General features: G+C 39.6%; 1 protein-coding gene across 4 annotated transcripts in view; it reads right to left on the bottom strand.

The window, feature by feature from the left end:
* Positions 1 to 6302: 6302 nt before the first annotated feature.
* Positions 6303 to 18243, bottom strand: part of grb10b (growth factor receptor-bound protein 10b) — an 83389-nt gene continuing 71448 nt past the window's right edge. For all 4 annotated transcript variants that reach the window (XM_036590702.1, XM_036590692.1, XM_036590710.1 and 1 more), the window contains 11 exons: positions 17705 to 17820; positions 16237 to 16311; positions 15991 to 16128; positions 15723 to 15833; positions 14839 to 14937; positions 14635 to 14712; positions 13612 to 13728; positions 13210 to 13276; positions 12478 to 12565; positions 11367 to 11460; positions 6303 to 11216 (listed from right to left, as the gene is read on the bottom strand). In XM_036590702.1, the coding sequence (XP_036446595.1) occupies positions 11070 to 11216; positions 11367 to 11460; positions 12478 to 12565; positions 13210 to 13276; positions 13612 to 13728; positions 14635 to 14712; positions 14839 to 14937; positions 15723 to 15833; positions 15991 to 16128; positions 16237 to 16311; positions 17705 to 17820 (1130 nt within the window). In that variant the 3' untranslated portion in view covers positions 6303 to 11069. The remainder of the gene's footprint in view (positions 11217 to 11366; positions 11461 to 12477; positions 12566 to 13209; positions 13277 to 13611; positions 13729 to 14634; positions 14713 to 14838; positions 14938 to 15722; positions 15834 to 15990; positions 16129 to 16236; positions 16312 to 17704; positions 17821 to 18243) is intronic.

The following is an 18243-nucleotide window of genomic DNA, read 5'->3' as shown; positions in this document are numbered from 1 at the left end:
CTTCAATAGGAGCAAAACCAGTTCATGGTCACCCACATCACAGGCAGCATTAAAATACTGGTTAGAGCTAGAGGCATGATTTGTGAAGTGTGATCAGAAGCAGTGCTCATCTATGCTGATACTTTTACAGAAACAAATACACTTTCATCACCAGTAGTCAAATTTTGAGCTGGCGAGAGTCTCCTCTGCAAGAGATGTTGGCTGCCATCTAGTGGCAACATGGTAGATGTGCACCAATGGCAGACAAGTGGTGATTTTGTAGCTCTACATTGCGTTCACCTACAGCAGGTGTGGCAAACTGCTGTCCTGGAGGGCTGATGTCCAGCACAGTCTGGTGACAGTCTGCTTGGGGTCGGTTAGAACAGATGTCCATGCTTCAGTGTTCCAAGAACACTTATTTTTCTCATATTGTACATCTCTGTTTGCTCTCTGTCTGAAACGCCGTTAGAGCTCCTCTGTCTTTAAGTGGCAGAGTGTTTCTGCTCCTACATGTTCCACCCCTGTTTTGCAGTCTGCAGACAGAGTCTTTTCTCCTAAGCAGCTGTAAACAGTGGTGTGGGTATTTTTCCAGTGGCGTTCGTTCTGCCGTATCAGCTTGAGCCAGAAGCCGATCCTGAAAGTCAGGTCAGGATATTCTCGATATGGCTACAAAACTGAACAAACTCGCCAGCTGCAGTGTTTTGTGTGCAGGCATGTCAAGCTTGCCAGTAGGCAGGCAATAAGGATTGTGTAACGTGATTCCATCGTCTAGTAACACATGAAAAGGGCATGATTTCTAACATGGTGCTTCAGAAAGCTGAGAAAAGTGGTTTCTGTGGGAGAGTTACTCTCTCTCTCTGGTGTGTACTTTTAAGCTTTGTAACTTTGCAGACCATTTACAAGCACAAAAAGCCACATAACACACAAAAAGAAAGGGAAAAACCAGAAAACCATAATAGGTCCTCTTGAACTGCTGAGATCAATCAGCCATGTTTGAGCAGGAAAATAAAGTAAACTGTTTTGAACTCCAGCCCTGTCTGTGCCCCCTTCTTGATATACACCATGCATGCGTGCAGAGCAGTGATGCCAAATTAGCAATTCGCAGCAACTTTTTAGGTTACACTGGCAACTTTTTTTCAAAAAGCACCTTGCAACAAATTTAGCTACTTTTAAAATTTATTTGGAACTTAAATTAATTTCGTAACTGTTGAAACACTTACAGGGAAAATGCGAGCAGTTTAGTTTTTGAGTTGAATTTCAAACTCACGATTTTCTCTGCCGCATGCTTAAATTTAATACTGAATGGTATTGGGCATCATTTGGTATTGTACATCATATTGGGGCCTATGTGTCATAAGTCAGGGTTCCATTTAAGCAGACAGGAACTGTGGCCAGTTGCACCAACTATGCAGAAGTTCAAACATAGGCTATTTGTAATGTAAGTGTTTACAAAGCTCAGGTTTATGCATTACTAAATCACAAGTTGCACCAACTGGTTTTAACGTTGAGCTTAGTAGTTAATAAGTATTTACACCTCCTCCTAAGCAGGTGTGAGTTTTGGGGAAAACATCAGGAACCATGTAGAAAGCACAAAAAGACCAAAATCATGAGATTTTGGTTAACTAAGCTAAAACTCTTAACTCTGTATGCTGTGATTTTACATCTTCACCCACAGCTCCAACTCAGTGAGACTCAGCTGCTGCCCAAACGGCTAAACTGATCTGCTGTTGTGCGGGTTAGTCAAAAACCTTCACTGAAAAAGCTGCGTATTTGCGCAGGGAAAGATTAAAGAAAAAGCAGGCAGTGGCTATAGAAAATCAGTTTTATTCAGTTTACTTCTACACATCAATCACATCTATGCTAGATGTTTGAACCCCTTTTCACCCCATTCCCTTGAATAGGCATGCGTCATCTTGGTTTACCCTATATATATATAATATTTGAGTGTAGATGAGTGGTGCGTATGTATGGTACAAATCAGGCCAAGTTCCTGTCTCTTTGAATGAGTTTGAAAAGTTAAGGCCAAATTACTGATTTAAAACATATTTGAAAACACTGGTAAGATCTGACACATCTTGAAATGTTTGGCTCAAATAACTGGCTACTTCTAGCTACTGCACTTGTGCACAACTCCATAATCGAGGGGGCAAGCAAGTCGATTGGCTCCTTTCTCTTTAAACAGATGATATTTAGAGCTTTATGAGCTTTCACATGAATGTTTCAAGCAGTGACCTGTCTCCTCCTTTATAATGTCTCTGGTAATGTCTTCTGGGTTTGTCAAACACTAGAGGGTGCCCCCGAGCGTGTCCAAAATGAATGGCTTCATATGGAGCATTTGCGCAAAATCATAGTTTGTAAATGCTCAAACATTTTTATAAAGAAGAATACAATAAGTTCATGAACACAAAACAGCATGAAATATTTTAACACCGCTGTTATTGTTCTATTCAGTAGTCTTGTTGTGAAATCTCGGGTGGTGCATCAGTCTAGGGACGATTGGTCATGGCTCCATGAACTGTCCACTCAAATATCACTGAATCAGTTGTACTGACAGGGATGTTTGAGGTCTTTGCTGTGGCTCTGTAGTTTTTTGTTTGAGTGTTGTTTAATAAAGTTGCCTCTGAGTATATTAGAAGCTCCTTCACCCTCACCATGTTGAATGTTGAATAGTATTGTTATTGTTGTGATTTTTTTTAATTTTATTTAGTTTTTAAACATATTTGTTTATGCTTATGAATAAACACTTTTTGTTTATATGTATGAGTACATTCTGTGTGTAAATTTGTGCTTCCACTTGAAATTAAAGACCTTACAGGCTAATAAATTGTTAGATATTTCTTAGTGGACATCACAAAACTGATTGCAACTTAATCTGGACAAACTGGGATGCAGATACTCAGTACTGAATACCAGCGAAAACTGATTTTTAAATTGGGCCTTATTGCATTGTTTAAGATTAGGCCCTATTGCATCATTGTCAGATCGGAACGTGTTATTAGACGCGGACCTCATTCAAATAACATCACTAAGGTTACAGACTATCATTAACGAAATATTGCCAAATTTATTCTTATTTCATCCCAAAGCAATGCAGAAAAACTTGCATTACATGCTTTGTACATGCATTTGTTGCAAGCAGAATTTATTACTGCACAAAATGCAGCAAGACAGAACAAAAACAAACACATCTGCCTAGTCTCAACCATTTGAAAGCTACAGAAGATTTCTAGGCTACTAGTCAGTCAGTACAGTTGATTTGTTGAATTAAATTATTATCAGAGCTTTTCTTCAGTTTCCTATTAAGACTGTTGTGCCATCAACTATTGCAAATAAGCTTAGTAGCATGGCTTTGAGCAAGTGTGATCAGCAGCAGTGCTCACCTTTTACTGATACAAATACACTTTTATCAGCAGTGGTCACATTTTGAACTGGTGAGAATCTCCTTATTTAAAGATGTTGGCTGCCATCTAGTGGCAACATGTAGTCGTGCACCAGTGTCAGGCAACAGGTGGCATTGTATTCACCTAGGAAGGGAGCATATATATATATATATATATATATATATATATATATATATATATATTATATATATATATATATATATATAAAAATTTATTCCGTCTTTTTTTCTGTGAAAGCCTGGTTTGGGAACTTGGGGAAAAAATAAGAATAATCTCAACAACATTGTTAAGATGGCAAACAAAATGACATGTTCATCCGTCACATCACCCAAAAAGTGAGATTGATACTGAGTTTTCCAGACCATCCACATTACTTTGAGTTTCAGCTTCTTCTTTCTGGAGGCAGATTTAGGCTCTCAGTGGTAAAAAGCAACAGATGGAAGAACTCTTTCATACTCAAGGCTATAGGGTTATTAGATTTGTTATTTATGTATTTTTTACAATACAGGACGGATGTTGTTGTGGATGTTGCGGATGTTGCTGATGTGTATGTATTCTTGTGTTATCTGTTTAGTAAACTTGGATGTAAAATAAATTTCCCCTCTGGGCACAATAAAAGGAACTGAAGCATATTTGATTACTGCAACAAAAACAATAATGAGAGCATGTATCACTCCTGTTTTTAAAACTGTTTTAGCACTCGTTCCCTGTATCTTTTAAGATGGATTTTAAATGTTCTTTTACTCTTTTTTTAAAGCTCTAAATGACCTGCGTACCACACTGAATGTCTCTCTTATTATGTTTCAACACGTGATCTAAGATCTGCAGACACTGGCCTTCTGCAAATGCTGTCCACAAATCAAAGAATTTGTAGAGAGGCCTTTTTCTGTTATTGCACTTAGAAACTTTCACATTTAGAGTCAAGATTGGCACACACTTTAAAGCAAGCATCTTTTATATAAAAACTTTATTGTTCATTAAAATTCAAAAATAGGGAACAAAGCATAGAAATCCACAATCTTTACATTAGAGTCTTGGGCCCTATTTACAGAGAGAGATGAAAAAGTGAAGGAAGTCAGAGTTTATCAAAAGGCCTTTGTTTGCCATAATTGTTTTGCAGTGGCCTTTAAACGTGATACATGCTTCATTTCATATGTACTAACCTATTGAGCTTTGTAGATCATTGTAAATATTGTCAACAAAGATGTCAAAAATACATGAGTAATGTTGAAATATCTGACATAGTTATATTTGTAAAGTGGTTTGATTTGCAAAGTTTAACCCTTTGATGTGCAGGCCATAATGAGGCCCAGTGTAGTGAAAGTGGGTGAGACTGTCAAAAGGTCTCCATATGTTATGGTTATTGATCAGAAGCCTTCAGCAAAGATGTTCACCAAGATTTGTGGAGATTGACATTTTGAGCTTGGTATAAAAAGCCATAACATTATGACCACCTCCTTGTTTCTACACTAATTGTCCATTTTATCAGCTCCACTTATCATATGAGCACTTTATAGTTCTACAATTAAAGACTGTAGTCCATCTGTTTCTCTGCATACTTTACTAGCCCCCCCTTACACCCTGTTCTTTAATGGTCAGGAGCCTAACAGGACCACCACAGAGCAGGTACTATTTGGGTGGTGGATCATTCTCAGCACTAACAGTAACACTGACGTGGTGGTGGTGTGTTAGTGTGTGTTGCGCTGGTACGAGTGGATCAGACACAGCAGTGCTGCTGGAGTTTTTAAACACTGTGTCCACTCACTGTCCACTCTATTAAACACATACCATGTTGGTACATCTTGTAAATGTAAAGTCAGAGACAATAGCTCATCTGTTGCTGCAGAGTTTGTGTTGGTTATCTAGTCCTTCATCACAGGACACTGTTGGCTGGTTGTTTTTGGTTGGTGGATCATTCTCAGTCCAGCAGTGACACTGAGGTGTTTAAAAAGTCCAGCAGGACTGCTGTCTCTGATCCACTCGTACCAGCACAACACACACTAACACACCACCACATCAGTGTCACTGCAGTGCTGAGAATGATCCACCACCCAAATATCCAGTAACTGACTTATTTTATCCAGTCAAAACACCTTATAACATTAAAATAAATGGTTAACTGCCATTTCTTAATTATGTTACAAACTGAGGACATAGCTACCTGAAAATGTTTTGCTGTCTTCTTATAGCCTTCTCCTGCTTTGTGGAAGGCAGCTGCTTATAGGAGCCCATAGCTGCTGATTATTGGGACAAGGTTTGAGGAGTCAGGGTGTTTATAGAACTTTTGCATCAAGTGACCTTTCCTACCATTGACTGTGAACAACAGGATAATTAAGGTCTAAGACTTTTCAAGGTGAAAGTTACTCAAAGCTCAAATCTCTTGGGATGCCCAAACTTTTGCATGATGTTCCTTTTCCTTTTTTCTCTGTAAAATTGTACTTAACAAAAATATTACACTGATCTTGCTTAAAGTGTTGAAAAGAATGTTTCATTTTTTAACTTCTTTTAGAGATCAGTTCATCTTCAGAGTAACTATTCACAGTAACAGAAATTTTGAACAGAGATGCCCAAACTTTTGCATACCACTGTACCTGACCTCACTAATGCTCGTGGCTGAATGCAATCAAATCCTCACAGCATTGATGGAACATCTAGTGTAAAACCTTCCTAGAAGAGTAGATACTGTTAATGCCATCTTTGCCCATCAGGCAAAACTAGGACAACATGAAAGACTATTAGATAGGATTACTATTAAATGGTATTCCAGCACTGAGCTGGAACTCATAAATTGGAGGTATAACAAACTAATCATTTACAGTTACAGTACCCTGAGTGAAGGAATAACACACAGCTGTATTCATCTGTGAGGTTTTCATATCTAGCACTGGTTAAGCTGCCAACATAACATCAGCACAGCCTGAGTTATAGCAATGTATTAATATTTTATTCTAATTACAATAAACAGAATATAGCAGTCCCTTATTTGTACAAAAAATACCTGAAAAGGTTACAATTAGGATTTGTAAGCCATTCAGCTATTTACAGAACCAAAAAAGCACATTTTCAATACAGGATCTTCCAAAGAGGAAAAGCTCTTTTTCTGCATTCCCTGAAAGACACATATACTTATTCACTCTATTTTGCATTGTGACAGGAGTTGAAAAGCACATGAGCTGTCATCACTACATGAGGGGCTATGCTTTGTGGGCCGGTCATGTTGTGTAGTCAGTCAGCACTAAAGAGCAGGAATGCTTTATCTGGAAAGCTCCCCATCGCACACTCATCTGGACTGTGAGATGCCCTGGACGAGCCCAGATGACCACTCCTGCTCCCAAGACCTTCTTCATGAATGCTTCTGTGGGACTACATGTGTGTTATATCTCAACACTAAAGCCCACAGCACACAGACTCAACACTCTCCCAATAAACCCAAATACTGGTTCTCCCCCATTCAGACTGTTCGAGAACATTCTCCTCAGTACAGTCATAGAATGTTCTTCTCATTTCACTGTTTTAGAACGTTCTCCTCAGTCTACACTGTTTTTGAACATTCTTGCAGTGCGCGGTTTTAGAACGTTCCCCTTAGTTTACACGGTTTTAGAATGTTCTTGCCAGTTTGCGGTTTTAGAACTCTGTCCCTGGTTCACACTGTTTTAGAACTGTTTTTACTAGTTCACGGTTTTAGAACATTCCCAGTTAACGCTGTCTTAGACGTTTCTCCTGTTCACACTGTTCTAGAACGCTCTTGCTCATTCATATTGTTCTAGAATGCTTTCCCATATTTGTCCTGTTCTATAATGTTCTCCTGAATTCAGTGTTCTAGACAGTGCTATGACAGTATGAAGAAGAGAGAATGTTCCCCCAGTTCACACTGGATGTTCTACATGTTCTCTTCAGTTCACCCTGTTGTAGAATAGTCAACCCTGTTCACTGTTCTAAAACGCTCTCCCCCATTTATACTATTCTAGCATGCTCTCTACATTCACACTGTCCAAGAATACTCTCCACTTTCACACCGTTCTAGAATGTTCCCATTCACATGGGTTCATTTGGCTTGTCAATAAATGTTGGTGTTTCTTGGAGAAAGCAAAGTCAGTGTGCCATGGCCTTAAGACTGCTGACGTAGGAGCAGCTCTGCCTTCATCCAGGTCACTGTATTAATCAGGACTCAAAAGGCTGAAGCTGATCCTAGATCTGATCCAAGTCTGAAACATATAAAAGTGTATGTGAGTGTGTTTTTGGGGAAGGGGTGCGGGTGGTTGGAAGCACCTGCTGGACTTTAGGCTTTGAGAAATCAGTAGGGCCAAAACACAGATGAAACTCCATGTCCTCCACCATTTCAATTTCAATACATGGTAGGATTACTTTCCAAAAATGAAATAAAATATAAAAAAAAAAACTGGCAGCGAGATTTTGGTATACACTAAATACACCCTCAAAACAGTTCACACATGATGTAAATTATTAATGTTACCAGCTCATCTGAACAACAGGACAGTATGCAAAGACTTTAAAGTGTAGCTTCTGATCTGTGAAAACAAGACAACACTATAACGAGGATCCCACAAGGGCTAAGTTCGTTAGCATTTTCATTGTAAGTGTATTCAGTGATTTTTAGATTTAGCTTAATAGTGACCTCTGACCACAAGACTTTCTCCTCAGACTCCAGTTTTTTTTACCAGCTTAATTTAAACATAACAAGCATTCTTTAAGGTCATTTGACATAAGAAACATAAAATAAAAACAATATTTACACTTTACCAAATACAAAAAAAAGCACAGTCAAGTTTCTTCATTTTGTATGTGATTGTGAAAAAAAAATAAACTAAATGTAGAACATAGTGATCGGAAACCTAAAATACAGTGTCATATCTATGAACCTTCTTATGGTTGTATATAGCCATGTGTTTACTGCTGAATGTATATTACATCATAAATCAAAGGGTAGAACAAGCGTTGAATTCAGCATGAATTTGAGCTCAATCTTTGAACAATATGATACTTCTGAACATTTTAATTAAGGTTCTGGGAACAAAAACAGCTATGGCACATACCAATTACAAAAATACTCATATAACTGACAAAGTGTTTGGAATTAAAACTTGTCATTGGTGAAAAACCTTTTATAGATGTCCAACAATTATACCACTGTCACTGAACTGAATTGGTCTGGGATCTTTGCACTTGATGACCATGATCTGTGCTCCTCTGCTATGAAGGGGTGTGCCAGACCTCATGCACTTTTATTGCAGATCCAAGTTCTTTGTCCCATCAGAAGAATCACAAATTTATTCTTCATTTGGGTTAAACCAATGCTTGGAGGGAAAAAGCACCAAGAAAGTGACCACTGACTAATGTAAACAATTACTTCAATGCCAGTTTATTCCTTGGAATGCCATCATTGTGCATCATTTACAAGAAGGAACAAACTTTGCATTGAAACAACTGGCTAGTGGCTCTGTTTTAGTAACAATTCTGCTTCTCCCAGACCTACTCCAAACCTACGGGGAAACTATTCTTCAGTAAGATATTTAGTGCAGTTACGGTACTTGAGTGTTAATTAACCATGGTGATTATTTAGTGACTCTTAACAAATGCCTGAAAAACAAAGTGCTAATAATGGTAATCACATTGACAAGGCCTGTCCTTGTTTCTTCTCTTTTGCCCAAAGAAAGACACCATGGTTGTAGGGTACCAAGTCAACTGTTGACCATCCACAATCCTCAGCACAGAAAAGAAGCCATGTACTGATTGCATGTTTCCTGAGCAGACCTTTTTTGCACTGAGAAATGAGCTCAAGCGAACGGCGCTGCTGACTCAAACTCCTCTGTCTCTCAGTGAACCTCTTTCGTTCTTCCATTAATGTAATCATATCTAAATCTCATTACCTCTAGTGGAATACTGAGACCATCTGACATACGTTGATCATTAATGACTCCCTAGTAAACAATAAAATGCATTTTTTCCTTTCTTCTCTTTTGAAAAGAGAATAACATCGCTGAGCCAAAGGAACTATGGTGGTATCTGTGATTGAGTGAGTGAAAAATAAAGGAGACAAGGGAGTAGTACAAAACTACAGTAGTTGATGGTGAAAAGTCATGATGAATTCAAGAAAGCAGGGTTAGTTTACCAAAAAATAAAAAAATAATATTTAAACAAATAATACATGAGGCTCAATAAGGTTGTGAAAATGTGGAAGAACAGTATTGAACAGCGCTGAGAAATTCACTAAATTTCAAGTAATCATTTAAATCCAGATAAATAAATAGATTCATGGAAACAATACTTAAAAATGATTGCATCATTTGCATTTTATCTGTGTAATAATGGTCACTCAGGTGAGCTCGTAGACACGGTGGCTAGGCCTTCTCTATCTAGCTTAATACATTATAGGCAAATGCTAAAAAGATGGCTCTTCTGTAAAGTCAAGCGTTACAATTCAAAATATCTTTACAAATCTGTCTGTATTTACTGCTACCATTGAACAAGGCAGAATAGAAAATTAAACCCCCACCAAGCCGCCAGGCTTCACAGTGCACTGTCCTATTGACAATCTGTCAAGACACGGAAAGGAGAAATGGCAATCAAACGGATTGGTGGTCCAACCTAAAGGTGGCAGCAGTTCAGGTGGTTTCCCCATCTCTTGATGGTGCCCCCGACAGTTTCCATCACGTGCAACAGAACTCCCTGTAGTTAGCATTTTGGAGGGTGGGGGTGGACATAGTGGTCATTTCTCCACTGAGCTCCACTTTGCCATCAAGATGTCCTTCCTAATGGTGGTGGTGGCAGTGATGCTGATGTCAGTGAAGTAACCAACGTCATCTCTGTAGTGGCAGACGGCATATCCTCATACAGATGGCAGAAGGTGCTTCAAAAGTCTCATGATGGAACGAGGGGTGATGGAACGCTTTGGGGCATCAGTTGAGGCAAACCGCCTCAGTACTGACATGGAATCAAAAGAGGGAAAAAAATAGTACCAAAGAGAAGTGTTGGTAAGAAAATGTTCAGAAAACAGAGTTCAACCTGCTGAAATTTAAGGGTGCTGTAAGGGAGGAAACATTCTTCTGATCCACATGGAGAAAGGTGGGGCAGGAAAGGGCAGAATGTGAGATTTCACTGACCATGACCAGGGTCTCTTTCACAGTTCTGTGCTCACTTCAGAAGACCATCTCCAGAAATCATTCCAGCTCTTAGCAATAAAGGGTGTTTACAAAGAGAGGAGGACTTAATGCAGCTTGGGTTTTGAATTACATAGTTATAGCTCAGCTGTTCCCTGTTCATGAATGCAAAACAAAATCAAACTTGCAAACTAGATGTAATCAGCCCACCTTCCATCATCTGCAGATTCTGGAGACCTTCTAAAACAACAGCCCTCCTGATTATCTTTAACAGGACCTTTAAATAAGTGCATAGGACCTCCTGATAACTGTATGATGGAGAAACCACACAGAGAACAATTACAGACTGCACCCCAGTTTACCAGTGGATGAAGGCTTGTTGGCAACCAAGATGTGAGAATCATCATGGTCCTGTTTGCACTTGTGGTCTTCTCTAAAGCACAGAGGAACACCTGCAGTGTACTCGTCTGAGGACAACCAGTCTCTATGCAGCTCTGCATAGCACTAAACCACTGAAATATTGTCTGATTCTCAGAGAGCAGAGGGCTTGTCTTAAGTCCAGTTTGGGGGGTCATAAGGCCACAATGGTGCAGGGGTGCTTGAGTCTGCAAGGCAAGACTCCTCTGTTGAGCTGGTAAAACTCCACTAGTTGGATCAGGTCTGTGAATTTGGTGGTGCCATCATCAAGGCTGAAGAACACCTGACCATCCTCTTCACACTGGATACAACACAACAATGACAAAATAAACTGAGCAATCAGGTAACTAAATTAAGCTTTGCTGTAACAAATTCCACACTGTATCATTCTAACACTGTCTAATGATGTTTTATGGAATATTTCATAATGGGTGATGTAGTATGAGCTTACCGGTAAAATTTGAAAGTGTTTGATTTTCTGGTGGTGGCACAGGGTCAGCACAAAAGCCTTAGGATTGCTCTGGCTGTCCCTTAAGAGAAACAATCTGACACAAGAAGGAAAAAAATTTAATACAAGCAAAGACATACTTGATATCCACTATTATATTAATTCAACTTCACTGGACAGTTTCAATGTGCTTGAAGGAGAACACTGTTGCATCAGCTAACAGATGCCCATGTTGGCTAGCATTGTGCTGGGTGATGGGGGGGAGAGGGAGGCACATCGTATACACCTAGGCCCAATCCCATTTCTTATTTTTAGCCCTACCCCTTGTTTTCGAGTGTCATCTTGCCCCTAGTGGTTGAAATCTTCCCCTACTGACACAACCCTCAAATAAAAAAACATAACATTAACAGGCAACTAGTGCTGCTCTGTAGGCAGTGATAGCAGAGGAGTGGTAAAGTTCAGTAACCTCACTGCTGGTCTTTTGTTAAATTTAGGGCATCATATGTCTTCAAAGCGGGGGGTGTGACAATTATAAATTAGGCCCACCCCTAATTCTTCGGTCATACGGAGCTGAAGTGAGCTATTCGCTAGCTTCTTGTTCAAAGCATAGTAGTATGCTGTCTTGGTAGCTAGCTAAATTTTCCATTCCACCTTAAATGGTGCAGCAGTTATGTTCTGCTGCTTCAGATGTCGGAACTGCTACACCATTTAGGGTGCAATGGGAAATTTAGCAAGCTACCAAGACAGCATACTACTAGGGATTTTTTATGCTTGTTATGAAGAAAACAACCATAATACATTGGTTTCTTTGTTTGCTCGTGCAGCCATCTTGTCATTGTCTATTTGGAGTGTGCCTCTGAAAAACCTCAGGCATGAACGTGCAAAAAGAGGTGAAGGGCTAAGTGGTAGGGGCAAGGGGTGAAATGGGATTGGACCCTACAGAGAGCGAGCACAATTACACTCTTTTGGATTCCCGGCAACAGATGCCTATGGCATCGCTGGGACTGAACTCATGATCTCCCCACAACATGGCCTTTGATAGTTGCAGCACTCTGAAGCTGAAAGTAATTGTTTGATGTGTAAACTGAAAAATGCAATGAGCTGAACTCCATACCCATCCACTTGACCCTGTTGGTGAATCATCTTATGCGATTCCTCCCGTGTAATCCGACCATGAAACCAAAGCTGAGTTTTGTGTATTACTGGGTAGTGAAGAAAACACAGAGACACTAAGCAAAGCATTAAAATGAAGCACCAGCTGTAAACACAACGATTTATATGTGAGGATATGGACAGAGAAAAATGTAGAACAAAAGGGTTAGCACAATAAAGCACAATATTCTCGTAAGACGAGGAAATGTCTTGGTCTGCTGCAACGTTAAGATTTCCCTTCACTGGCACTAAGGGGCCTAGGCCAACACCAAACTTTACACTTGGCACAATGCAGTCAGGCAGGTAATGTTCTCCTGGCATTCGCCAAACCCAGCCAGACGGAGAAGTGTGATTCGTCACTCCACAGATTGCGTTTCCACTGCTCCAGAGTCCAGTGGTGGCGTGCCTTACACCAGTTTCACAAACTGACTTGGCAGTGGAGGCATCCTATGACAGTGCCACGCTTAAAGTCACTGAGGTCATTAGTACGAACCATTTTACCGGCAGTGTTTGTCTATCGAGACTGCAAGCTATGTTCTTAATTTTATCCCCCTGTTAGCAATGAGTGTGGCTAAAACACCTGAACTCAATAATTAGGAGGGGTGTCCCAATACTTTTGTCTATATAGTGTAGCTCTAGCTCAGATGGAAACCATTACAACCTAGCAGATTCACAGCTTGGAAATGGAAAGTACCTCCACTTAATGATGAGGGGTGTAGTGGACTTGGGCTTCCCAGATTGTTCATGCGTTGACTTCTCTTCTGTAATCAAAAGGAGGAGAAAAAAGGAAAAAAAAACAGTGAACTTTGCAGTTCATTACACAAGAAGAAGCAATGAAGCAACATGAATATAAAGCACAAAATGACAATATAAGATAAGGTGTAAGACTAGATTTTTCAACTATTTTGGGTTTGTTTTAGACTTTAACCAACTGTGGCTTTTATTTATGTTCTGTTACCCATCATAATCTAGTTAGGTAAGACTGACCATTGGCCAAGTGTGTACCCAGGTCTAACTCTTGTTATAAGCAAGAAAAAAAAATACAAACAAACAAACAAACCAATAAACAAGTAAATTCACAGATTTTGATGCTCACCCTCCACGCATGGCCTTCCTCCACTGCGGCACTTTGGGCTTCCACAGGATTGTCGATAACCCTGCCTATCCTCCCTGAGAAATCCATAGCGACCAGAGAGTTTTCAGACACACTCCTCTGAGAAGAGATGACACTGGAGTGAATGTGAGCATTGTGCACCATTTGTGTTCAAGTACCCTATGCATAAATGCACTCAGTAACTTTAGAAACATTCATTGCATGTGAAGCTAAAAACTCCCAATCCTGCAAGTGACCATTTTCAAAGACCTGCAGAACAAAAAATCATGAGGGGTTATTATTTTTCAAACATGGGTGTGTTTTTAGGAGCCCTTATGAAACATAATGAGTCTATAACTGTTGCCTTTTTATTTGAATACAACTATTAAATAACAAGTTGCATTGTTGGCACTCTTAATAAAATCAGTAATTTCTAGTTACTGCCATGCTGAGAATCTGTTTATTAATGAAGTGCACTGAGTGTGAAGTATTATTCACAAGCAAAACATATCACTGATGTTGGCACAGTCAATCAGTAATTCAGCAGATTGCAATTAACTATACAACAGAATGTGATTAATCACGATTAGCTACTTCAAATGTTTGAACAGCCCTAATTTATATAAATGCAAATTTGAAATACACAGTTTTGTATATGTACCAAAAAATTAGATAGTAAAATTTGCATAAAGGTTCAAAGCAGCAAAGGCATTTTATAGGCACTGTTACAGTGCAACTACTTCTGCGTGAATTCAGCTACCAAACACTTCTGCTGACAAATGAACTGGAGTCTCCACAAAGACTTGGTCGGTTACCAATTCGGTTACTCCAATTCTGTAATGTGGCATAACAGCACACCACATGCAGAGGGCTTGTGTGGGAAAACGTGCTTGGCTCTGCAGGCCTGCCTGTTCAACATCAAGCCCACACACTGGCACATCTGCAAGTGAAGTAAATTGAACCTCTAGATACACAAAGAGAAAAGAAAAAGAATGAAAGAAGAAAGAGAAGAATGTGGGATCTCACCACTGGTGTTGAGAAGTGTGAGAGCAAAGCTTTTCTCTGTTGTGGGATCTTGTAGTTCTGATAAAGAACAATTCCATACTGTATGAAGACGGACACAAAAGAAAAGAAATTCAATGAATATGGTAAATCCTGAAACACTTTTCTACAAATCTCTTGACAATTCCAGCTCTGGCCGAGTAAAAAAAGAGAGGAACATTATCACACCTTGAACAGTCTGAAAGCCGTCATCCAGCATGTTCTGCTCTGTTCGTCTTCTGCACACAACATTCTCAGCTCTTTCTGCTCACTCCGCACCTTGTTGGGCTGAAGACAAAAACAAACTGATGTGTTAGCTCACTCGCTAAGCAAACAGCTGTAAGCAACCTCAAACTTTTAGCCTGCACGCTAACAAAGTAGCTTCAGGCAAACTCGGGTTGTTAGTCTTCTCACTTTCGGCATGTTGCTAACTGTACTGTTTCTAATGGAAATGAGCTTTGGCCATGCAAAGTATTCCAGTGCTGACAAGAATTAGTCTCTTTAGATTTTGCATATTTGGAAACTCTGCAACATTAACAGTAGGCCTACAGACTGAGCATTTGCATGTGTGTGACACAGACAGCATGTGCCTGTGTACTTCGGAAGAGGTGCATGCATACTAGTATGAAAAAAAAGAAAGAAAAAGTGTGTGAGAGAGAGAGACATTGTAATTAAAGTTCAACATGCTATGTTTCAAGTGTAGTCAAGGAGATTCGCTGTTCCTGTGGGGCAGATTTGATCCTTAACTCTTTATTATCAGAAAGTGGGTCAGAGAGGCTGGACCTCCAAGAGGCTTTTCCCAGCAGGATGCCATCTCAGGAAGACAGCTTCATCACACAATGCCAGTCAAACACTGAGAGCCAGCAAGCACAGTGGAACTAATGAAGAAAGAAGCGACTATCCTCGACTCACAGGAAACTCAAAAGCGCTGAATCAGATACATGCTTCTCCTAAAACACCTCCAAAGAGCAAGAGAGGCTTTGGCCAGCATTCTTTGGGTCACAATCTCATATTTATGGTCAGAAATTGCCCTTTTCCAGATGATGGAAAGTGTGGAGTAGGCCTGGCCTTACCTTTATACAAAACTCGTACTCTGCTGGAGCATTGTGAAGCTTCTTGCCTGCTATTACAGTAAAGATATTGCTGTCTTCGAGGTCTGCGAGTAACTGCAAATGCCTTGGTTCCTGTGGGAGTTCAGTCAAAAGTTCATGTCATTGCATAACAAATTTTACTTTTATTTCTTGACCAATACCTCCACTTCATGGCAAAATATATTTGCAGCTGCAGCTCTGAGACTAATAGAAGTGAGAAGCACGTCTAAGAAGAAACTGGCAAGCATACCTTTGACGTTCCTTTCGTCGAAAAGTACAATCCTGAGCGTCTCAAAAACACATACAGCTTCTTCCATGACTTCCTGCCTGTTTCTTTCACATACAAGTAACCCTGGATTTCAGGACAGCTGGTGGAGTTTAAGAAGTTCTGGAGAGCAGAGGATGAGAAGAATGTAATAGTTGCAGAGAATTAATGGCAATTCCAGTGCAAATCTGGACACATACGGAGGATGCAACAGGAGTATGTGCACTGTACCTGCAACAGTTGAGAAGGGGGAATGGTTCTACTGCTTTCCTGACACCAGGCCACCATTTGCTCTGGGAAGAAGTTCTGTTGATTGGACAGAGTTATCAGTTGAGATTTTACAAGATACACAAGACACCAACATTTGATTCTAAGTAGTTTGGTTTTGATCAGAGTAGCACAACCTGCATCTTTTAATTGTGGACATATTCAGATGGTGTAGTGCTGACACCTAAATTATACACAGGGAAGAACTGTTGGTGGACACCAGTGTGTCTGCTGGGCCAAAAACAGTTTCAATAAACAATTTATAAGAGACATTAATTTATTTCAGGACAGTTTAATTTGATTTCAAAACCAGAGATTACACATAGTAATAGAACGAAATTAGCAACATGCATATCAATGGTGAAACAGATTTACAAAGTAGGAGTTGCAGAATGGGGCTTAAAAGAACATAATAAGGCTCCAATCAGCATGTTTAACCCCAAATTTTGTTAGAACCACATGACTAACGTATTTGTTTCATTATAGTTACTGAGAAATTTACATTAGCTTTACATAAGCCTGGATTTTAAAGTTAAACATGAGAATCTTGTTTCTGTGTAGGATTCCACAATGCCATTAATAGCCACACACCAAAGACTCCCCAAAGCAGTTCCAAGTAATCCACCATCATTAGGTCACCAGTGCATGACAAAATAAAACAGTTCTAATGTAACTGCTTTTATAAAAGCACTTTCTCCTGCTGTGAATGAAGATTAAAGTGAGAGAACTAAAAATCATTCTAGACGTTTTGTCATCCGCTGAAAAGAACAAACTGTTAAATAAACTTTTTTAACCGCAAGCCTGCCCTGTACTGCCTGTCATAGCTTCAAATGATATTACCTCGACATGGTGTCGACAACAAATTTGGATTCAACTCAGTCTCATGGTATCTGATTAAATAAAGCACTGGAAAGCATGCATAGGGCAAAAATATTCTTCACTTATATAGAAAATATGGTATGTTGTATAATGTATAAAAAAAGTCTTAAATTTTATCAGTGTCGCTAAATTTGGAGCTGAAACTGGAAACAGTATAATAGTTTGGACATTTGAATACTGTATATTGTAACTTCACAGCTTCATAACTTTTGACAAAGGCCAAACTGGACTACCTCTCAGAGAAACTGCATCTGGAGGAATGAGTCTCTTTGGGGAGGTTTTGAGTGGGAGCAAGACAAGTTCACTGAAGTGGAGGCCTGTCACTTGATATCTGTGTCTCCCAAGAAAGCACAAAAACAATTTCTCTACTTCACACACACCCTGAAACCATGATTTAGATGTTATAAAAAACTTCTAAAATTCACCACAGAAACCCATGTGACCACATATGTGCATGTTCATAACATAAATTAAATACCACAAAAAAGAACAACATAAATAACAAACATAAATCAAAATACCAGAAACAAGATGGTGTTAAGGATTAACTCACCAAAGGATTTCTAAAGAATTCATATTTGGCATAGTTCTTCCTGAAGAGAAATTTGCTCTCACTGGTCATAGATGCCTGCACTTGCACCACAAGTTCATGATCTTCTAAGCATCTCTCTGCAGACAGATAGAATGGAAAACAGAAACTCAGACAAGGCCAAACTGTTCATTCTCTCAAAAGCCACACATTTCCTTAATTACATAATTTGCCCATCCATGAAAATTGCACCCTCAAGTAAGTACAAATGCATATTTTTCAAAACAAAGCCTTGAATGTACTTTTATTGGTGTTCTGAATGACATCATCATCTGTTCACCTTCCCTCCCCTGGCAGACTGAAAAATAAACAGGGAAGAGGGAAAGCTCCACTTTCAAAATGAAAAGAGAGTTGGTCTGTGAGACAGGATCCACCTCACCCCCTACAACCCCCACCTCCGATAGAGTTAACTATCCCACTATCCGCCACCCCTCGCCACCAAAACGCATGACTGCTTTTGAGCACTCTTCTTAGCTGTCTAATCACCACAGTCTCTTGCTCTC

Source organism: Colossoma macropomum, unplaced genomic scaffold, assembly GCF_904425465.1.
Source record: "Colossoma macropomum unplaced genomic scaffold, Colossoma_macropomum, whole genome shotgun sequence".
NCBI classification, from domain to species: domain Eukaryota; kingdom Metazoa; phylum Chordata; class Actinopteri; order Characiformes; family Serrasalmidae; genus Colossoma; species Colossoma macropomum.
This window is presented reverse-complemented; position numbering and strand designations above follow the sequence as displayed.